General features: G+C 48.0%; 1 protein-coding gene across 2 annotated transcripts; it reads left to right on the forward strand.

The window, feature by feature from the left end:
• Window positions 1-233: 233 nt before the first annotated feature.
• Wnt5a (Wnt family member 5A) lies at window positions 234-22,754 on the forward strand. 2 transcript variants are annotated; one of them, XM_021181977.2, is made up of 5 exons: window positions 234-1,589; window positions 7,315-7,448; window positions 8,659-8,909; window positions 13,812-14,104; window positions 17,814-22,754. In XM_021181977.2, exons 1-5 carry the CDS (start codon window positions 1,584-1,586, stop codon window positions 18,270-18,272), a joined length of 1,143 nt encoding a protein of 380 aa, XP_021037636.1. In that variant the 5' UTR covers window positions 234-1,583; the 3' UTR covers window positions 18,273-22,754. The 2 variants fall into 2 exon arrangements, with proteins under 2 accessions (XP_021037636.1, XP_021037635.1); XM_021181976.2 differs by lacking the exon at window positions 234-1,589 and adding an exon at window positions 6,876-6,915.
• The last annotated feature ends 769 nt before the right edge of the window (window positions 22,755-23,523 follow it).

Raw genomic sequence — 23,523 nt, forward strand, 5'->3', positions numbered from 1 at the left:
CAGCCTCATCACGCATGCGCATAGGCAAAGTTGACTTTTTTTTTTCTCTACCCCCCACCCCCCTTTGCCTCTCCAGCCGTGTTTGGTTCTGCAACTTTAAAATATATATATATATTTTTTCGCTGAGAACACCAAGGGAAAGAGGAGTCTGGAGAGAGGGAGGGCGAAAGTGAGGGAACTGGTCAGGAGGGCCGGGGGTGGGGGGCACGCGGTCCCCTCGCTGGGCCAGTCAGTCTGTGGGGCACAGCATCGCTTGGAAAGTTGCTGCAGGCTCCGAGGCACCGCCTCCGCCGTCCGGAGTCCGGATTGTGCGGCCGCTGCTTCGCCAGCTCCTTCCGCGGCCTCCGCCGGGCCCTACGACCGCCCCTCGGACCCCGGCCGCGACCGAGGAGGTGGGCAGCCTCGGCCGCCATGGACCTCTGGAGTTGAGTCGCCACCGCGGAGCTCTGCGCCCTCCGTCCTCTTGCTCTGTTCTCTCTGGAAAGGCGGGGGGGTGGAAAGAAGAAGGTTAACCCGAAGAAAGGAAGAAAGAAAGAAGGGGACCAGAAGGGGGAAGCCAACGTTCCCCCACGGGCTAGCTGTCCATCAACCGCTCAAGCCACCAAGCGGCAGAAAGTTCAGGGCTGCCTTGAACCCATTTTCTTTGCGCCTGGTTTTTGCCAGACTCTAAAATGAAAGGACAAAATTCGGCGCTGACTCTTGCAGCTCGGATGGCGACTTGTGCGATTTCAGCGGCATCTCCCGGAGAAAAAACCATGCGTGCCTGATTGTTCTGTGGTCCTATAGCCGCCGCCGCCGCCGCTGCTCTGTGTGTGTCTCTCTGTGTGTGAGCGCGTGTCTCTGTGTCTGCGTGTGTGTGTGCGTGTGTGTGTGTATGTGTGTGTGTTTGGGTGTGTGTCTGTGTGTACACAGACGTTCACTAGCTAACTCAGCTGCAGGAGCAGTCCCTGGAAGCAGACGTTTCGGCCACAGACCCAGAGAGGAGGAGCTGACAATCAGGAGGCGTGAGCCGCCAGGAGCCTGCAGAATTCGTGGTGTGAATGAACTGGGGGCATCTTGGGCACAGGGATTGCCCCCCCCCTCCTTCCCCGCCTCGGGCCACAGTTGAGTAGTGGGGCATTTTTTTTTCACCTTCTTGTGAAGAATTTTTTTTTTATTATTTGTTGTAAAGTCTTTTGCACAATCACGCCCACATTTGGGGTTGGAAAGCCCTAATTACCGCCGTCGCTGATGGACGTTAGAGAGGGAGCGCCTCGCCGCGGAACAGTCGCCTGCGCGCCCTCGTCGGACCCGCGGCTCCTGCACTGTGTCCCCGCTCGGCCCTGCGCTTGCTGCTCGCCCGCGCGCGCCGGCGCCCTCTCGGTTCCTGGGCACATTTCCACGCTATACCAGCTCCTCTGCCCGAGCCCGGGCGCCAGTGCTCGCTTCCGCTCCGGGTCGCTGCGCCCACCCGACGCGCCCAGGAGGACTCCGCAGCCCTGCTTTGGATTGTCCCCCAAGGCTTAACCCCGACGCTTCGCTTGAATTCCTCGGCCGCCTTCGCTCGGGTGGCGACTTCCTCTCCGCGCCCCCTCCCCCTCGCCATGAAGGTAAGTGTTCTGTGCTCACGGACGCTCCCTACTTTTTCCCCCCCTTTTCAAAGTTAATTGAACTCTTTCAATCTATCCCTATCCTCTCCATTTCTCTAACTGCCTGGAAAAAGCTAAACTCCAGTATCGCTGGCAGGAACTCCTATCTTTTCGTCCCTTACCCTGGGGACACTGCCTCTGCGTCCTTGGAGACTTTTTGCACCGGCTATTCTTCAAACCTTTTCAACTATGGAGAAGAGCGAGGGCAGGAAAGACAGTGCGGGTCACAGGCGGCGCGCCTTTTTACCTCGAGAACTGGAGTGTAGTTTTACTATGTGTATTTCAGCGACTGGATAATGATTCGATTCATCAAGTATATATCAAACGCTCATTTCACCGGCATGCGGAGATTGTGTGGCTGAAGCTCTGAGGCCCGATGAGGACTGTGTTAGGAGAAACGGCTGCGAGACTAAGGAAACTAGGGGCCACCTACCCTAGAGCAACGCACACCCCACCCCCAACCTCCGATCAGGGCCCAGTTCCCGGCTCTCCAGGTCGAGTAACCGGAGCGTTCCCGGCCCCTGTGCCTTTAAGAGTGCCTGGCGGGGGGCCAGAGTGCACCCCGCGCGGGGAGCGGGGTCGCGTTATTAGCTTTATTAGCGGCCTCTGGGTGAGCTCAGGTCCTTTACTGCAGCATTGGGGGCGGGGAGTAGTGGTCCTAGTGGCTTTAATCCTGCCCCCTGAGCGGAGTCAGCCTAGTGCTTTGGAGACTCTAGGGCCTCTGCGTTTCGAGAGCGGGCGGGGGGTTAGTTTGTGAACTCATGTTTGTTTTAATTGTCAGTTGTATGTTAAAGCCGAGTCACACACTCTGAGGGTCACCGAGAGTTCACTTTTACAAAAAAGTTAACGTTTCGTCTTGAAATATAACTAGCAATTTTCCAAACAACTTTCCCTTCGGTTATCTTCCACGTCTCGATAACAATTTCCATTTATACTTCATATCTCGTTTCCAGCTTTCTAGTAGGGAGTAAGATGAAGATCGGAACGAAGCTGTTTCCTAAAAGCAAACAACCTTCTTTCTTCAAAGAAAGGGTTTTAAACCCCGGTGTTTCTAAGGCCCTGTTTTACCCTCTATGCCCTGTCCGAGCCACAGCTCCGTGGTCGTACTTTAAATGAACAATTCGCTCCTGGGAAATAATTTGGGCCCGGTGATGAGGTCGTACCTCCTCAGCATCTGCTGTCTTGACGATATTAGCACACCTAGCCAGATTTAATTTCAAGACATTTTCCATCAGGCAAGGCTTGGTGGGGGGCGGGGGATTTGGAGGAGACAATGTTGTAAGTACCCAGCAATTGAGGAATGGCGGAAAGTAGGGTATGAGAGGACGCGTTGGGACCCTTGCTGTGCTTTGGGGACTTGGGGAGCTGGAGATCAGTTTTTGACAAGCCGGCTTTAGTCTTGGCGGTTCGGCCCTAGATCCTCCAAAGGAGGTCCAGCCCAAAACCCTGGTCTTCCCTTCTAGAGCGCTCCTTTGCACAAGGGGCGCGCTACGTGCTGGCAAAACTCTTGAGCTTTAACGCGGCCTTTCTAACCGGCCGCGCGGTGCCGGCTGCCCCCTGTTGGCCATCTGGAAATAAGGCCCCTCTGAGTCCCAGTCCTTCAACTTGTACCCCTGGAGACAACTCAGCCCCACTCTTCCCACCAAGACCCTTCTAAGGTCTCCGCCAGGGGACAATCTGTGTTACCCCGAGCTTCGAATAGAAAAGGGCCATAGCTGTAACCCAGCAATGAGGCCTTGGGCAATTTGGGCTAAGGATTTCGACCCTTTCTGGTCACTGGTGAGGGAGGGAGTGTCACAGTACAAGGCCTCGGGTGTGGCCCTGGTTGTCTCACCAATTCTTTCTGTGGTCCTGGATGCTTGTTGTGTTTCCCTCTCTCAGCCTCTGCTTCTTCATCTATTAAACACAGAAACAAAAACAGTGATTTTGTTTTCGCTTATGAACTTAGTCTGTAAAAAAAAAAAAAAATCCCCTGTAAAGATTGGGACTGAACCGATCTTTGATTTCTCACTCTCTCTTGGGGCTACACAACTGTTTTAGACAAATGACTCTGTGCTCAGTTACTCGAGATAATTGTGTGTGGGTCCTTGAGAACCCTGGGGAACATCTCTGAAGCTTAGGAAAAGAGCCGAAGTTTATCTCCTGGACTATTACTGTTCTCCGATCTCCTGGCAATTCTGTGTCACTCGGGAATTTTTCAGGTTTCTTACCCTGACTGCAGCTCCAGACAACCTCTGGCTTATCTCACTGGCTATTTCTGCCTGCTGCATGTGCTCTGACCACGTGTATTCATGAAGTGGGACAGGTACAGCTCAGCTGGGCCCAGGCCCTAAAGATGGGGAGCAACGCTTCTTTTGTCTACACCCCCTTAAGCAGACATTGGTCATTTCTTCATTGCCTTCTCTCTGCCGTTCTTGAAGCCGGAGAACCAAGTTTGTTCCAGCGACAGAGTTCTTCTCCCTCAAGTTTCTCCATCCATCTTCTTGGTTCAGAGAAAGAGCAGACTGGAGAACATAGTTCAATTTCCACCTCTTCAAGAACAGAGATCTGGGAGTTTCCCATCTTCCTTTTCGCCACTGGGAGCCTGGGTCACTCTCTTCCGCCTAGTTGGCATCTCTCATCATTTCCACTGTCAGTCGTGGGCCCTAAATGTAGAATCTAGCAGAAGGAAATGACCCGATTGGGAAGTAGGGCCACTGCCCCCTACTTCCCGCCCCCTGACCCTGGAAAAAGATTCTGTGCCTAGCCTCTCTAGTGTTTGCCTGTTTCTGCACTTGGGAGCGGAACACTTTTACGCGTGTCCTGTAGCTATCTAGACCGAGAAAATAGTCTTTTCCCACCAACTTCCCTCTCTTTCGTGTTGGCACCTTAGAACAGCGCTGCAGCCTGCACCTTTCACCTAGTCCACCCTGAAAGCTTGGAGGTTTCCTTTATGGGGAAGCAGCAGCATCGAGATTCAGCTTCTTTGGCTTCAAGACCCGCAACCGCTTTTCCTTCGCTTCACCCACCCCTGCGCTGCACCTCTTAAAAGCCCGCACCCTCCACTGTACACCCGGGAACGACAGATGCTCCGGCTTCTCAGCCTGCTTTCCCAACCCTATTGGAAAACATTTGGCTCGTTCTCTGGATAATTTTGACCAGAACTTTTTTAAAAATCTATATAACTCTGTTGCGGGAGTCTCCCGAAAGTTCTCCTTCCACACGGTCTTCTTCGCTTCGATTTCTCCTAAACTCACCCGGTTGGATGTTTTACACTCTAGAGTGGAGGTGTTCCTTAGTGAGTTCGCTGTGAGTTCCTTGAATCGCTCAGATTTGTGGGGCTGCGACAGACTGGAGAGGAAAGAAAACCGAGGTTTCCAGGCAAGTGAAGAGGGTCTAAGGCAGATGCTGCTCTCAGGACTCTCTAGCCGATCTCCTGGGGACACCCCTAAGCTGTAACCGAGGAGACCTGAGTCCAGTAAACCCGGTGCCTCCGCTCGCTGTTAGCCAGGGTTCTGGGAACTGGTGGATTTGCCCCGGGGGCGTCGGCCGGGATAGGGTTCGGTTTGTGTGGTTTCGGCTCTAACAAAGAGATTCCCTGTAATCCGCCGAATCTGTTATCAATTTCTCCACCACCCGTGCCCCGCCCCGCGCGCCCCGCCCGCTGTGAAGCTCCAAAAGTTAGTGAGACCCGCCGCGATTTGAGAGCTGGAGCCCTTCGTAACGTATGTGTGTCTGTGCATACGAATGTGTAAGTGTGCACGAGGGTGTGTATGGATGTGGTGTGAATGTGTGTGTGTGTGTGTGTGTGTGTGTGTGCGCGCGCGTGCGCGCGCTTTTAGCCTCCACTAGGGACTCTAAACCTTTGCAGCCTGGGCCGCGCAAAGAAAGACCCTGAAGCCCACCCCTCCCCTGGAGGAAACTTGACACTTCAGGCGGGGGTAGGGAAGGAGACTGAACCTTCTTTCTCTTAGACTGGGGAAACTCCACATTTCCATTCTCTCCAGGATGCGTCCCCAGCTTTGCTGTGCTTGGGCACGGCCGGGCCGAAACTCGGAGCACTGGTTAGCTGGCACTGGGAAGCACATAAGCTCCTCTACCAGGAGCCCGGAGGTGTGCAAGCCCAAGGGGTGGCTCGAAAAGGAGAGCTACCGCCTGCTCCAAGGCCCCTTAGCATTTCTACTGCCTACAGGGTCCCCTTCATCCCTTTTGCGGAGCTGGTCTCAGCAGGGCCTTCGCCTGGAAGAGGTTCACCTTTCTTGCCTTTCCAAAAGAAGGGGCTCCCTCGGGGGCTTTGGGCATCACAGAGTTACACTTATCAGAGACGTAAAGGGGAACGTTGGAAACCTGCTCCTCGTACCCACACTCTTCTCTCTCCGCCGCCGCCTGCAGGTGGAAAAGTCACCAGTGGGAGCAGCCTGAGAACTCTCTGTCCCCGAATATCTTCAGGAAGGAAACTTCTCCGCCCGGCTCCCTGCGCCCTGGAGGCCAGGGGCACTGCTGATGCTTGGGAGCTGGCTCCGCTTGGGGACCTGTCGCCTCGGCTCCGTTTGCCAACAGTTTGGAACTGAATGAACTGAGCCCGACTTGGGCCAGAGAGGCTAGACTGGAGGCAGGGTGGCAGTGTGCTTCAAGACACAGGCCCGCAGTGGTGCGATGAAAACATGGGGACAACTCCAAGAGAAACAACAGGCTCTCCGTGGTTTTCGCCCCGCCTCCCAGCCGCTGCTGGACCTGGGGACCAGAGGGAGAGTAAAAAGTCAGAATAATGGGGTCCAAGAGAAGGGAAGGGTAGGGGAAAGATCCTCCCCTAAAGGAACTGAAGCCGGATACTTCTTTCTATCCGAGACCTTCGTCTCCTCTCCTACTGACTTGAGGCCGCTGGCAGGAGGGGGCAGGCTTTCCGGGTTCCCTGGGGTGGGAGAGCCGACCCTCTTCCCATTCATTATCCCTTACCCCCCAACTTCATCTACTCCCCGCCCCAAACTGGCTGAAGCAGATCCTAAAGGAAATCCAGGCTGCTCTTCCCCATCTGGAAGTGGCTTTCCCAAAATCGGCCCCGTAAACTGATTATAAAACATACGATGTTAATTCGGAGCTGCATTTCCCAGCTGGGCACTCGCGCGCCGCGCTGGTCCCTGGGGCCTCGCCCCCACCCCCTGCCCTTCCCTCCCGCGTCCTGCCCCCACCCCCACCCCCGCGCCGGCCACCCCGCCTCCTCGGCAGCCTCCGGCAGTGCGCTCCACTCGCCTTCGCGCTCTTCTCGCCCATGGAATTAATTCTGGCTCCACTTGTTGCTCCGGCCCAGGTCCGGGAGAGGACGAGGGTGGCGGCGGGTTCCCGAGTGAATTTTCTGGGAGGGACCGAGCGCAGCGGGAAACTAGAGGGAAGCGAGGGGGTGCGGGACTGGAAGTTGCAGGAAGCCTGGTACCCGGGCTTTGACTCAACTGCATTGAGACATGTTTGTAATCGCTGGCGTGCCCCGCGCGCAGGATCCCAGCGAAGTAAGACTTCCTGGTGAGGGTGCGTGGGTGGATTAATTTGGAAAAAGGAACTGCCTATATCTTGCCATCAAAAACCTCACGGAGGAGAAGCGCAGTCAATCAACAGTAAACTTAAGAGACCTCGGATGTTTCCGTTGTTTAAACTTGTATGCTTGAAAATTATCTGAAGGCAATAAACATCTGCTCCTTTCTTTCCTCTCCAGAAGCCCATTGGAATATTAAGCCCGGGAGTGGCTTTGGGGACCGCTGGAGGTGCCATGTCTTCCAAGTTCTTCCTAATGGCTTTGGCCACGTTTTTCTCCTTCGCCCAGGTTGTTATAGAAGCTAATTCTTGGTGGTAAGTTGATTCTGTGTGCCTATTCTTCCTTTAAAAAACAAAAAACGTACACTTGCACTATGTTATGGCCTTGGGTACATTCATCTAATGTAGATGGTGTGTGTTCTATGAGCTTTTAAAATATGAATTTTCTTGTAACCCGCTCATTTTGTAAATCATACACTCAGTTCCACGGGGAAATCAGAATATATAAATCTCAGCCTTTTTCTATGAGGCCCTTGTTGAGATGTGGGTTTACAGTAACATCGTGTACTAAAATAAAAGGGAAATGCACTTCTTTAATAATTGTAAGTCTATCTATAACTTTTGCCACCCCCTCACCAGGTAAAATAAAAATGAGTCTCCCCTTTATTTTTCTGTCGTTTGAGGTTATTAAGCCACAGTGTCTGAAGCAGCAGAGTCCTAGAAGACATCTAACCCCAAATAAAGAGAGAGTATTTGCACTTGAAATTTGATCAAAGGGAGGTGAACTTGAAATAGTCAAATGTCCCTAAATGAGGTTTTCTCTCTGGGCTGCAGTGAATCCCGGGGATTGTGTGTGGCACCATTCTGGATATTTTCTCCCTGGTAACAGAGTAGCTTTTTTTTTTTTTTTTTTTTCCTTTTCTTTTCTGGCTGTTAAATGTGACTTCTAGTCATTGGATTTCCTAACTTGAATCCTTCATGTTCACTTAGGAATCCCCTTTAATATGTCTAAAAACATGGGGGATTTTCTTCAGTCTGTATAGACATCCCCATCTGTGTTTCCATTTCTCCGAAGGAAGGTACTGCTATCTCCTACCTAACTATCTCTACTTTTGATGTTCCTGAATTTTCGAGGAGGATTCATCTACCTTGTAGGTACCAAGTCACTTTCTCTAAAGTCAGTGGCTGGTCTCTGGAAACCTCCNCCCCCCCCCCCGCCCCCTTTCTCAGTGACTCTCAGAAATACTGGTTCAGGTATGTAGTGACTGGAGAAGAAGGCAATGAAAATACTGACTGAGGGAGCCAGATGGCTGGGTGGGGACTGCACAATACCTCTGTTTTCTGCAGGGTTTAAACAGAGGAGTTCTATGAAGCCCTTCTCCTACTTTGTCATGCAGACAAACAGGAGAGAAAAGGCATTTGTTTGCTTCAAGCCCCCAAATGGCTGACACGTTTTTGGGGAGGAGGGAGCTACCTCTAGAGTTTGCGTAAATCTTGAATGAACATCTCCCCCTCCCCTTTGCAGGTCTCTAGGTATGAATAACCCTGTTCAGATGTCAGAAGTATATATCATAGGTGCACAGCCTCTCTGCAGCCAACTGGCAGGACTTTCTCAAGGACAGAAGAAACTCTGCCACTTGTATCAGGACCACATGCAGTACATTGGAGAAGGTGCGAAGACAGGCATCAAGGAATGCCAGTACCAGTTCCGGCATCGGAGATGGAACTGCAGCACAGTGGACAATACTTCTGTCTTTGGCAGGGTGATGCAAATAGGTAGGATGTGTTGGGATGCCCATCACCTTTGTCTGCAAAGGTCTTTGTGTTTGCTTCAGTGTTTGATGAGCTGTCCGCTTTACAGCCTGGGTGATGGCTTGGGAGATTCTTTTCCAGAATGGTTTTAATTCTGATCCCCACTTCTGATTGCAGTTTCTAACTCCTTGAACCAGATCAGTAGAGGGACACCTCAGATCCCATCGTTCCCTGTGACACTTCATGTTTTTTTGTAAAATGCATTTTATTTAAAGTAGAAGCAGTATCCTGCTTTGCTTTGATTGATCAAAAGTAGATGTGGCAAAGCAGAGCCATTTAAGCCCTTTTAAAACTAAAAGCCCTCCTGATGGTTGTGTCTTAAGCTACAATCCAAATGGCCCAAGTTGTCATCTTTTAGAACACTGGCAATGCCGGCAGTAAGGTTTTGATTTTCCTAATATAGACATTTCCTGAGGCTACAGAGATACATAAAGTTAAAAGCTTTATTTTTAGTCCCAGAAAGAATTTTAATAAGAAGTGATACAACTTGTGTGTGTGTGATTTTTGACAACTGGCAGAAAAAAAACACACACACACAGACTTGGGCTTTCAACCTAGAAACTTTGACATTGCAATTTTAAGTGTTTTGTGTGCAGTTTGAGTTTTAATTTCAAATATGTTGTTGAGTTTGTTGTTCCATTCAGGAAGGAGACAGCATTTAAATTGGACCAAAAGAAAAAAAAATAATTGAAAACTCAGTTTGCCTGTGGTTTTCTGCAGTAGTCTGCGATCCTACTTGACAGATGGGCCCTGTGTGTTTTCTAGTGTGAATATTTTAGGTCTCTTTAGTTTTATGCAAACAAGCCCTTATAATTAATAAGACTGCAGTGACTCCAAAAGTAAGAAGCAATTTATCAAGGCAATTAACTGTTTATACTGACTGGAGATAAAGAGTTGGCTTAATATCCATCACAGATGGATAAAATACTTTTGAAAGAAAACCTTAAAAAGTGCATTCATTGAGAACAAAAAAGAGTTGTCAGTGGATGCTTGAGCCAAGGGGCTTCATAAGCGAAAATAACACAGGTTTGGAAACCACTCCTCTAATCCAGTGGGGGAACAGCCTGCAGCCCCAGCCTGCAAGGTTCATGGGGCTTTGTCCTTTCTGTCAATGATTAAAATGTGCTAATGTATATCCTGGGGTCGGACTGAAGTAGCAAAGCCCAGGGAAGCAGGAATGATCCCTAGATATAGACTGTTTTAAGGTAGCCAAATTGGGGGGGGGGGGTATCCTAGGGACTTTACTTCTGCCTTCCGAAACTTCAAGAGAGAAGTTAAAACCTCCTTCAAAGTTCTATCTAAATGTCAAGTGCTGTTGGGTGTTTCCTTTATAAGCACCTCAACCGCCTTTAAAACCTCTGTGTTCTCACAGGGACAGGAGTTAGAAAAAGCCAGAGGAAGGGGCAGTTGCAAGTGCTTTCCAACTGTGAACTCACTTGAACATAGCTTTGATTGGCATCCTCCTTCCTCTCCCTCCTCATCCTTGGCAGGGGGCTTGCTCTAGGCAAGAGTGTACCAGATAAGCTCTCATTTGCTGAGTGAATCTAAATACCGCTTAAATCTGGTCCAAGATTCAAAGTGCCTGTGTCCTCAAGGCCTGAGTAGAGCTCCTACTCCAAACACCTGCATTTAATTGTCTCCTCTTTGGTCTTTGACTGTTGTGGTACTCCCTGGTAGGGACTGGATGATGGGGCTTGTGTGAGTTCCACCCTCTCAAAGTCTGGTGAGGTGAGAGTGACCAGTGCTGTGGGTGGGCCATCGGATGCTCCAGAGAAGCACAGCATGCATCTTCCCTGGCCAAAGGTTCCCAAGTACCCGGTTGTCCTAGAGCAGAAAGCCACCTGCCAGCTTAGGTCTGACTCTCTAGAGGCTTTTTAAAATTTTTCCTTAATATTTGAAAGGAAGGAAGGAGAGTAGGAAAATTATAATACATGTTCTGGATGAGAAGGAGCAGAGGTTGAACTCCAAGAACGGAACAACGTCTTTGTCTTCTTTTTCTGAGCTCAGGCTTTGCTTGAAGTCAGTGAGTTTTGGGACAGTTGAAAACACCTCTGGTGCCCAAGGTGTGCCCGGGTCACTCCAAAACTCTCAGGATCCCAGGGATGTGGAGAGGAACACTTGTCTGTGAGACCCTGACCCTGTGAGGGGCCAGTGTCTGAGAAGCTCCTGCTGCCACCTCTGACCCCTTTCCAGGCTCATTTTTCTAAGGTGCCAGTTGCCCTGGAGGCACCGTGCGCAGCCGCCTCCTGAAGGGCCCCCAGCTTCATTTTGGAAACATTCTCATTTTTCACCCGTGTTCCTTTTCCCCCACCAGCTTTTGTTTCTCTCCTGTCTTTGTTTTTAGACTGTGAAAAGATGTCAGGAAGGCACCATTTTTAAGGGATGTGAGGATCCAAGTCAGCCTAGATTTCATGCAGAGGGAGACTTAACCAAATGAGCAGCCATAGAGAGACACAGAGGCCTCACGCAGCCCTAGCCAAGCAGAGCTCTTCAAACTGCTGTTTTTCCACAGTCAACAATTAGCTTAGAGACTCCTACCAGGTTTTGTATTCTGGATGAAAATCGAAATGATTTAGCTAGATCTATGGGGGGAAAAAAAAGCTGTGTAGGATTTGTGTTTTGTATAAAAGCCCTTTATGCTCTGTGCATTCAAAGGGCAGTGTCTCATCCCCCTCTGTCCTCTGAGGATCAGTTTATCTCCTCTTCCTCTACCCACACTTTTATCCCACAACCCTCTCCTGCTCAGACCACAACACTTCCCATATTATCAGTGTTAATCTTCAAATAACCCCCACCAATCCGTTTGCTCTCCTGGTTTATTTCCACCCCCCACCCCCCCCAGCACACACACTCTGCCATCTAAGGTAAAGCCCCACTGGGACTTTCTGGTCCCATCTTCCTGCCTACCACCAGCACACTCCTGATGGGCTTTTGTTCATTTGTTAAGTGCAGGAGGGGAGTCTGTATGACTTAAGCCATAGGACTTCCTGAGGGTCACAAATGGCACTGTGAACTGTGGGACAGTACTAATCTTCGAGAGGGCAGGCACCAGAGTCAGCAGGACCATCCTCCTGGATAGGCCTTCTCCTTGGGGTTGGCTGAGAACAGAACAGCTGTCTTTGTTCTGCCCCTGCTTCATAAAGATTGCTTGCAAGCTTCCTAACTGTATGAGAAATCCAGTCTGGAACAGGGGATGTTAGCATCCAAAGGGACCTTTAGATCATGGGCATCCATTTCTATACTCTTATTTTACAGTTGATTCTGAAAGTGAAGCATGGTACCAGTCTTTCCCCTACATGCAGGTCCAGCTTCCTTCAATGGGCACAATGTTAACATTTCTCTCTCACAGTGCAGCTGGTTATCAAGTTGCTTCTTGTTACATTAGCAAAGTCTCCTTTTGCAGGTAGAGCTCAGGCTGGTGTCTGTGGATGGGGCTCCCACAAGTGTTCTGTGGGGAAATGATCTTCACACTTTCTATCTATTCCCCTCCCTGTTCGCCCCGAGTCTGTTCCCTTTTTCTTTCTCTTGTCATCTCACCACTTCAGGCAAAGGCCGTGGGTAGAGAGAGCACAGAGCAGGAGAGTCCAGTGGTCCAGGGCAGTAGTAGATGCAGAACCAAGATGAACCAGGAAGCTGTTTTAAACTTGACTACTTATTCTCGTGTAGGGGTGGTGGTAGTGGAAGCAGCACACACTTTTAATCCCAGCACTTAGAAGGTGGAGGCAGGGAGATCTTTGAGTTTGAGGCCAGCCTGGTCTACAGAGTTCCGGGACAGCCAGGGCTACACAAAGAAACCATGTCTTGAGAAACTAAACCAAACCAACAAGCAAAAAAACCAACCAACCAACCAACCAAACAACCAACCAACCAACCAAACAACCAACCAACCAAACAAACAAACAACAAAAACCTTAATTGCTTATTCTTAAATGAGGAAATTCCAGGGCAGGTTTAGCACTGTTGTACAGAGTGGTAAAGAGTGGAGAGCTTAGAGGGTCCCATAGCGGGGAAGAGAGTATAGCTGCAGAGAAAGGGTGCCAGGCAGAAACTATCTGTGGCCCCCAGGCTGGCTGAGGATGGAGACTTGAGATTCACAGAGGCTTCTAAGCCTAGCAAATTCTGCTCTGTTCAAGGTGAAAATAATATGCACATTAGAACAAGGGTAAAAAAACGTCTAACCTAGTTCTGAGCTTTCTTTCAATGACTTCTTTCATGTGCATTTTTAGAAATAAGACGTTTTGAATATCTTCAATCGGGGTTAATGAAAAATCAAGCCAGCAGGATTGGAATCCTGCCTAGGCTCTAAAACATCCTAGCAGATGCAGGTATTGCTGTCCCCTTTGTTATTTGTTGTTGCTGTATGCGACTGGATCCATCCTTCTGAGCTTGTCACGAGGTGGGCCCAGGGCCTGAGTGTACATTTTGGAGTGGGGCTCTGTATGGGATATCGGCGCTCTCTCTCTCTCTCTCTCTCTCTCTCTCTCTCTCTCTCTCACACACACACACACACACATACACACACACCAAATAATCCAGATTTTCTGTGTTAGGGCTTCTTCCTCTTCTTGCCGCAGGGGTTTCTGTCTAGTTTTTTTCTGCCCACAGTGGGCCTGAGAACTGTTTGCTCCTGTGTTTTGACGAGTGGTTTCCCCCAGCCCCACAATGGGATTCAAGGCCAGATGTGCTGGGGATCCCTACCTCTCCAATGGTCTATGTCTGTTGGGGCTCTCTCAGCCTTCTCCAGCCTGCACAGGCCAGTGCCTTAGGGGTCTTAGTGATGCCCCGCCTTCCCCCTCCCCATTCCCAGCAAGATTTAGGCTTCTGCGTGGGGCAGGCAATCTAGTGACCCCTCATCCTTAATCGCAGGCAGCCGAGAGACGGCCTTCACGTACGCGGTGAGCGCAGCTGGGGTGGTGAACGCCATGAGCCGAGCATGCCGGGAGGGCGAGCTGTCTACCTGTGGCTGCAGCCGCGCTGCGCGCCCCAAGGACCTGCCTCGGGACTGGTTGTGGGGCGGCTGCGGAGACAACATCGACTATGGCTACCGCTTCGCCAAGGAGTTTGTGGACGCTAGAGAAAGGGAACGAATCCACGCCAAGGGCTCCTATGAGAGCGCACGCATCCTCATGAACTTACACAACAATGAAGCAGGCCGCAGGGTGAGTGTCATGCCCGCCCCCCCCCCCCATACCGTCTATCCCCACCCCCTTGTACCCTCCCACCACACACACAGGAGTTGGGTCCTGGCCCCCTCAGTTCAGGTCTCTCCGGATACTCATACCTTGCATATCTGTATATACTTGGCATCCTCTATCTTCCTCTGCTCTGCTCCTTTTGGGCTTTCTCTTTTTCTTTTCTCTTCTATTTTCTTTTTTCTTTCTCTTCTCTCCTCTTCCTTTCTCTCTTTCTTTTCCTTCCCTTCTTCCTTCTTCACTCACCCCCTCCCTCCCTCTTTCCTTCCCCCCTCCCTCCCTTCCTTCCTTCCTTCCTTCCTTCCTTCCTTCCTTCCTTCCTTCCTTCCTTTCCTGGTATTTCAAGTCAGGGTTTCTCCCATGTAGTCCTGGCTGTCCTGGAACTTATTCTGTAGACTAGACTGGCCTCTGACTTAGAAATTCACCTGTGAGTGCTGGGATTCAAAGTTTTGGGTTTTTTTTTGTTTTGTTTTGTTTTTTTTTTTCCTTGAGTCACTTCATCATTTGTGGGCCTCTCTGTAGAAAGGTGCGTTCTAGAAAGCGCTCCCCCTCTAGGGGAATGATTGATCCACAAATGAACTCTGGAGATCCAGCTGTTTTCTGAGAAGTATGCTGTGTATCTTTTTAGCTGGTCCCCACAGATGGTCACAGTAGAGGTCACCATTTGTGGCTGGGTTTCAGTGTGGGGAAAGCACCAAGCAAGGCCAAGACCAAGGCCTCACTTTAGCTTGGACACTTATTTTCTTTCCCCCTGTCTGTCTTGTGGCATTCTGTAGCCGACCTGATGGGCTGAGAGTTTTTTTTTTCCAAAGGGCCCTTTTTAGGGAAAGGACAGACATTTTAGCAGTTTGGCATTTTTAAAGTCTGACCAGCAGACAAATCCAGGGTGGCTGTAGAGAGAAGAGAAACTGACAGTTTGTCCCCAGCCTTCCTGAGCCTCCTGCTTCCCCCCTCTTTCCTTCCCCTGGTGTGGATATGAAAAGCTACTCCAAGATATTTTAAAAGACCCTTTTTTCCCCTGCGGTTAAACACATGGCACTTTATGGCTGCTTTAAAATGAAGGGGTGAAAATGTTTCTTAACTTTGGCAGCATTGAAAACCAGGGTCATTAGTTTTTCACAGAACCCAAGGTAGGTGCCAGGAACTTTCTGGTCAGAGGTTCACTCTTCTGTATTTTGGGGTGAGGAAAAAGGAAGATAATCACAGAGTGGAACAAGGAGGACTGGAAGGAGCCTCTGGCCCCAACACCCTCGTCTCACAGATTGGGAAACTGAGGCCAACCACTTAGCAGCTGCAGAAGAAAAGCGGTGCATCTATGTTACAAGTCTAAGTTAAGCGAGTACTTTAAACAGATGCACAGGACCCTAGGGCTGAAACACAGGGGAGTGGCCACTGGAGATGCTGACTGAAAATCAGATCCTCAGGTATCCACATTTGCATATCTTCCAGTGGCTGTGTTTACAACTCCCACTTGTGGTCCTTGTGAAGACGAAGTGAGATCAGGCATGAGGGCCACACCATAAGAAATCTGACTTACAACAATGCTTCCTTTGGTTCAATCTCAGATTATAGCTTAAAGTTTGTCAGCAGTCAGTGCTTGATGAATGATACGTTAATTATTAAACACTGCAGAATACTAGGACCTAGGGAAGCCACAGATCACCGAGATAATTCCAGCTAACTTCCTCTCAGAGCAAACATTAAACATCTGAGGGTGTCAATGAGATTCTGCTTCCCTGAGGGGCCAGGTTGTTGCCACCGAGAGAGCACAGCATGTGCTCGCCTCAGGCTGCCCACTTTAGGGACTGCTACTCTCTAGCTTGTCACTGTTGTAAGTCCACCTGTGATTGCAGGTCTCTGAAAACCCCTAAGGGTGCATTTCCAGGATCCCATCATCCTGGCATCTTCCCCTCTGTGTAGGATCTAATGGACACATTCAGCCAGAAATGTCTCCTGCCATCTTTGGAACTTCCTTATCTCTTCTTTCCTAGAGAGAAATCCTGAGGGGCTTGTCTATCACAGGGAAGGGTCAAGCCTTTCCAAGTGTCAAGAGGGACCCCTTCCCCCAAGAAGGTGGAAAGTGACCTGGCTGTTTTTGTTGCCCTTAATAACGATACTTGCATCTTCTAAGGTGCCATGTCTTTGGTTTTGTTCTGTCATGGGAAGGATGAGCCAAAGGAAGGATCTTGGTCAGTAAGAAAGAGGCACAGAAACCAGCTCTTCTCTAAAATGGAGGTTAGGTACCTTAGAAAGTTGTACACTATGCCAGAAAATCATATTAACACTTTTTAGGGCATTAACTTTTGGTTTTCCTTAAAAGGGGAGCAAAGGTTAAATATATTTGCAAAACCTTCCTCAGTCTGAAAGTCTTTATGGCAAGTCTTTATGGCAAGTACTGTGGGCCCCTATTAAAAGAAAGTCCTTATAATTCCTTGGAGGAGGGAGGTAATTGTTCGGGCAGAAGTAGCTCTGGGTTCTGGACAGGCCCTGGCCAGTGCTGCCATACCATGATGACTCTGAAAGGTCGCTGGCATGAGGAGCTGTGGGCAGTAGGACTATAAATAGGCAACCACTACCTCCCAGACTGCTGGGCACAGTACTGTGGGCCAGACCTATGAGCACTGCTCCTGGGAGGCCTGAGGTGACTGGGCAAAAAACCCAGGGCCATGGCCCCATCACCCTGGAGAAAGACCAGGCTTACTGAGTGGATCTGGAGTGCCAAGTGCTTCCTTGGCTCCTTCAATTTTATCCTCCTGTGTAGGAAGTTGGTGCCATCCAAAGGTGCCAAATAGGTTTAGAAAGGGGCAGCCAGTTGCCTAAGTTCAAGGGCCAAGTTAGACATCCTATGTCCACAGCTGCAAGGTGGTCCTCAAGACCTAGGGTAGGACAGGACAGAGTAGGGATATAGTGGGTACAGCAGTGGACATAATTGAAGCCCAGACCAAGTTCCCCTACAACCTGGTTGTGTGATCTGTGTGAGCCTCCTTCCTATGCCACCGTGTTATCACCTGTTTCTACACATGCCACCAAACTGCTGGCATGATTGGATGAGGTCACAGGTGTCACAGCAGGTGTCCTGATAGCTGAGCTAACACAGTAGTACAGTAGAATGGGAGAGCACTGAAACCCTGATCCCACCAGGGATAGACCCCTTCCCAGCTCAGCACTTACCAAGTCACTGAACATAGGCTTGGTGTCCCACTGTCTGGGTTCAAATCCTGGCATTCCCCACTGGCCAGTGGTTGGGCAGAACTTGTCTCTCTAAGCCTCCATTTCCTTCTCTGCAAAGAGAAGGATAATAGCACACTCCTCAGAGGCTTGGATGTGGGTCTGCATTCAGGTAGGATAGGCAAGATATGGAGATCACATTGTACTGATAACATTTCCCTCCCATAAAACTGGAGGCTACTGGGATCGTTTTTTTGTTTTGCTTTCTTTTTTGTTTTCCTGTTCCCATCTGAATGTGATAATGGTGGACAGAATGATAAAGACTAAGAAGTTGCAGAGTTTCAAAGAAGGCAATGCAATATTTCTAGTGGTGGGGAATGAAGATGTAACACAGCCTTGGATTCAGCCAAGGGACATGGCTGCCTCTACAAAGTGTGTATTAGGCTCATGCCTGCATCTCGGCTCCTCCAGGGATCAGTACAATAACCTTTCCCTTTTCTTCCTACAGACAGTATACAACCTGGCAGATGTAGCCTGTAAGTGTCATGGAGTGTCTGGCTCCTGTAGCCTCAAGACTTGCTGGCTGCAGCTGGCGGACTTCCGGAAGGTGGGCGATGCCCTCAAGGAGAAGTATGATAGCGCAGCGGCCATGAGGCTCAACAGCCGGGGCAAGCTGGTGCAGGTCAACAGCCGCTTCAACTCCCCGACCACCCAGGACCTGGTCTACATCGACCCAAGTCCGGACTACTGTGTGCGCAACGAGAGCACTGGCTCGCTGGGCACGCAGGGACGCCTGTGCAACAAGACCTCAGAGGGGATGGACGGCTGCGAGCTCATGTGCTGTGGGCGTGGCTATGACCAGTTTAAGACAGTGCAGACCGAACGCTGTCATTGCAAGTTTCACTGGTGCTGCTATGTCAAATGCAAGAAGTGCACGGAGATTGTGGATCAGTTCGTGTGCAAATAGTGGTGTGCCTGCCCTTCACCCAGTCCCACTCCCAGGACCCACTTATTTATAGAAAGTACAGTGCTTCTGGTTCTTTTTATTTCTCCCCCAAGAATTGCAGCTGGAACCATGTGTTTTGTTTTGTTTTGTTTTTTCTTTTCTGTTACCATCTAAGAACTCTGTGGTTTATTATTAATATTATAATTAATATTTGGCAATAGTGGGGGAAACTAAGAACAATATTTATTTTGAGGATCTTTGCAAAGTTAGTACAAAATTTCTTTCTTCTGATGCTACAGGATAAAGGGGAAAAACTATGTATTCGAACTTAGCTGTGCAGTTGGGTTTCGCATCTAAAAGGTGTAGGAGCTGTTTTTCTTCTCAAACAGAGTCCTTTGAGATGGGTGGTACCCAGGTGACAGAGGAGGCACAGACCCATGAATGACAGTTCCTGTGACCAAAATGAATTGCAGGTGCTCTGGTACAAAAGATCTTAAATATAGATATATTAAATATACATATATGCCAAAAATACAGACTATGAGACACTCCCTAACCCAGAGGTTACCAGCCTGGTTTTGTGGGGTTTTTTGTTTTGTTTTGTTTTTCTTTTCTTTTTTTTTTTTTTTGCTTTTTTTGGTTTATGTTTGTTTGTTTGTATTTTGGGTGTGTGTGTGTGTATTTTTAGAATGATCTTTCAGAAGGTACAAGCGAGAATCTCATATCTTCAGAAGCAGGCATATCATGAATGTTACTGTGTCCCACCTACAGATACTCCATTCATGAATGGGCCTTTTTCTAACAGTTCATGAATATTGGGGAGCCGGTGGGCTGGGGGAGGGAAGTCCCCAGAAATTAGAAAACTTGAAATTTCCTACATTGAGGCCATAATTTTATGTTAGCCCAGCTGATTCTGAATACCAGACTTTTATATCCATGAAGGGATTTTTGACTAAAAAAAAAAAAGATCTTGTTTTGAAAGCCATCTTATTTTCTTAAAAATGAAAAATTACCCATGAATCCCATTTGCAACCCCTCACCCCCACAGGCAACAAGAAAGTCCCATGTAGTTGAGCACTGCAGAACACCTCTGTGAGGAGATGATGGCAGCCATCTTCCTGCATAACCCCAAGCCCTTTCTGGAATCTCTGCTGGCCATGCTTCCGAATGGCAGCCCTGGTGGACACTCACTCCTGGTAGGGCAGAGAATGTACACGAGGAGCCATGTTCAGAACCAGCCACTTAGGGGTTGTTCTCTGAGGCTTTTCTTTGGAGGTACGGTAACTTGATGTGTTTTGATGATATCACTTGGCCCAGGGAGTCCCCAGAGCTGTTGCAGCTGTTTGGTTGTTATCCTCCTGCGTTTAGACTTTCCATTTGTGCTTTTCCTATTACCCTGCAGGTGTACCCTAAAACTGTTCCTAGTGTACTTGAACAGTTGCATTTATAAGGGGGGGGTGTGGTTTAATGGTGCCTGATATCTCAGTTTTTTTGTATATAACATATATATAAATATACATATATAAATATAGATATAATTATATCTCAGTGCAGTCTGGGATTTAGACCTACAGTTTTCTCTGGGCTTGCTCTCTGCCTGGAGTATCATCCTTCATTGCAGTCCAATTGGGATTTCTTTTTTTTCCAAAAATTTTGAGTCTTAACATTGACCTGTGACAGGATCCTACCACGAACACCAGGAAGCAAGCTAAGACTCCGAGGAAGCTCTCAGGGCTCATGTCCTGAATGTATGTTGGTTAGAAAGTAGCCTTTCTGCTTCCTGCCCATGGCCAGTTCTCCACCCTCTCTTTGGTGTTCTTTGTGGGGAGGGCACTGTGGTTTGTCACAGCCCTGGACTTCTAGAGGCTCCCAGAACCCAGGATCACCAGCCTCCTGTCTGTTTGCTTCACTCTTTTCCCAGGGAGGACTTGGGACTGTCCTGTCTGACAGGATGGATCTGAGTTCCCGAAGTAAACCAGCTCACCACATAGATAGCTAGTTTAAACAATGTTTTAAAAGAAGGGCACCTCTGTTTCAAAAGTGACATCTGCTGTGTTGTTTTCCAGGCCTGATACTCTTTCAAGGTTTGAAAAAAATGTGTGTATCCATTCATGGGCTTGGTAGCCTTCTGGTCACCTCAGTCCTGTGGCTCTTAACTTATTGCCCAACAATATTCATTTCCCCTCAGCTACAATGAATTGCAAGCAAAAGACGTTGAAATGAAAAAAAGCACTAATTTAGTTTAAAATGCCACTTTTTGGTTTTTATTCTACAAAAACCATGAAGTTCTCTCTCTCTCTCTCTCTCTCTCTCTCTCTCTCTCTCTCTCTCTTATTTGTTAAATCAGATTATGTTCTCTTTTTGTTTTTGTTTTTAGTGATTCGTGTTTATGAGCAGAGTGGAGTTTAACAATCCTAGCTTTAAAAAAAAACCTATTTAATGTAAGATATTCTACGCATCCTTCAGATATTTTGTATATCCCCTATGGCCTTTATTCTGTACTTTTAATGTACATATTTCTGTCTTGTGTGATTTGTATATTTCACTGGTTAAAAAAAAGAACATTGAAAGGCTTATGCCAATGGAAGATAGAATATAAAATAAAATGTTACTTGTATATTGGTAAGAGGTTTCAGTTGTCCTTTAGCTAATTCATGTAGAGAAATATTTTTAGTTGAAGCCACAAGAGACAGCTTAGGGCAGTTATGTGTTCAAATAACAGAAGAACAGACTTTTTTTTTTTTTTTTAACCAAACCCGAACTGTTGGGAAACCTCAATAGAGCTCTATATGTATTGGAACAAAAGTGGAATTCTCTTCTCCTATATATGTTCCTTCAAAAAGAGAGAGAGAGAATCAAGCAGATGGCTTAAAGCTGGTCACAGGATTGCTCACATTCTTTTGGCATTATGCATGCGACTTAATTGTTTGAGAGTGTGTTGCTATTGTAACATCCCAGAGATGAACCAAAAAGGCTCACCCTCTCACCCAGAAGCAGCTTTTCAGCATATATACACATGCATGTACATGTGTGTGATATGCATGTGTGCATGCATGTGATATGCATGTGTGCATGCATGTCTGTATGTATTTTTGTGCTTGCCACTATAACTATTGCACCTCTCTATTCAGTTTGACCGAATAGGGGTCTTGTGGGACATCTCTATGTTCCAGTCTTTATGGGAAGAAAGCAAGGGTCTGCAGAGAACAGGAACTAAAGAATCCTTGTGTGGTGTGCAATTAATAGAAGCCCTGCTGGTTTCTGGAAATGTAGACCAGAATCTGGCCAGGACTGTAGACTGATACATTAGCTGGTCCTTTGCCTTTTTCTTTTCCCTCCCTGTCCCCCCCCCCTCTTTCTTTACGGATAACCTTGTAACATATTGAAACCTTTAAAGGAAACCAAGAATGCATTATTACACACACACACACACACACACACACACACACACACTACAGTAGACCAACATATAGAGTGTTTAAAATAGCATTTCTGGGCAAATTCAAACAACTTGTGGCTCTAGGACGCACATCTGTTTCCGTTTTTCTTCAGTTGTATATTGACCAGTGTTCTTTATTGCTAAAACATATACTCGGGGTAGCAATGTCAGCATCTTTTTCCTTCCCATCCTGGAGAGCATTCAAGACCTTCCCAGTACAGGAACATCAATGAAGCATTTATATACAGGCGGTGGCAAGCAGAACCACGTCCAAAATGGTCAGTGTCGGGCTCTAGGGCAAGGCTATCTTGTTCCAGTCCTGTTTCTTTGTGCTCCTGACCTTTGGGGCTGCCACTTCCCAGGATGACCGCTACCTGCCCCCGCTCCCCTGAGGATTTTCCCAATAGCCAGTTCCCATGTGTCTTTTTCTGCAACGGTATTCAAGCCAATGGAACCTTCATATAGGGCCCAAGAGCAGGATGACACAACCTGTGGACAGGAGCTATATTAACTTGATTACTAGTATGAGCTAATATTAACATGATCACCCATGAAAGGCGCCTGCAATCACTGTTTAGTCTGAAATATAGGTAGAGAGCGGGGATGGCGAGGTTGCTTGTAACTGCTGGTACACGTTGAATGCACACACGCATGGAGGCAAGCTCTAAATCACTGCACTGTTACTGTAAAGCATACTTTAAAAATATTTATTGTTTTGAAAAGCATTTTCTAGTCTTCCCTCTCTTGGTGGAGCTGTAAACAAGATGGCATGTTGTGAAGGTTTAAGATGATTTTTCTTTTTAAATCGCAGAAACATTTAGACACCTAAGAACTAAAACTTATAAAAGGGATCTTTGAATTTGCCTGTTAACATGGATTAATGTTTACACTTACATCTGATGAGTGGACGGTGTTTTATGTTAGGGAAATACCTTGTTAACGAACTTCATGAAGCAGATGTAATTAAAGGTCGATGTGAGCCAATCTAGAAGGTTGAACAGTGTTTTCAAAGAACGGAGAGACTTACATTTTAGACCAATCTTTATACATTTTGCTGAGCTAGAAAGGAGATAAAGATTATTTATTTTTGTTCATATCTTGTACTTTTCTATTAAAATCATTTTATGAAATCCAGCATGCTCCTGTGTGTGTATTTAGCAGAGAGGGGCAGAGTTCATCTGAGTCTGAGGTGTGCTTGGAAAATGGCATAGGACTTCCGGCGTTTTTTGTTTTTGTTTTTTTGTTTTTTTGTTTTTTTAAAGGCACTAGTATTTCTGGCCTAAGAGATCATTATGTTTGAACTTCAAGGATGCCTTTTGTAGATTAATGTAGATTGGCCTCCTATTAATTGTTCCTTTACCTTCTTTGCTTTGCTGGGGCTGAGAAGTAAGATTTGTGCTAGATACTTCTCTCCTGTATACATTTAGAGGGGAGAGAAGGGGTTACCATAAAATTCCAGGGTCAGGAAATAAAAAGAATGAGCTGGGGATAGAGGTAAAGTGTGTGAGATGAAGAGCAGACAGAATCAACTGGAATGTTCTCCTGGTTGCTTATTTAGTGACACAGAGACCGTCATGAGCTTCTTAACTTGGGGTTCTTCCACCCCAGCACCACTGGAATTTCAGGCTGGGTGGCTCTCTGGAGTAAATCTGCCCTGTGCAGCAGAGTTTACCAATCCTCTGGGCCTCCACCTACTCCACATCCACGGCCATCTCCCTGTGGTTGATGTCTCAAACAGTGACCTGGAGAAGAACCTCACTCCCACTGGGAAGATGCAGCAGCTTTAGATGAGGTTCTGAACACTTGCGGAACTTGGCTTGATCAGACCCCAGG

Source organism: Mus caroli, chromosome 14, assembly GCF_900094665.2.
Source record: "Mus caroli chromosome 14, CAROLI_EIJ_v1.1, whole genome shotgun sequence".
Taxonomy (NCBI): domain Eukaryota; kingdom Metazoa; phylum Chordata; class Mammalia; order Rodentia; family Muridae; genus Mus; species Mus caroli.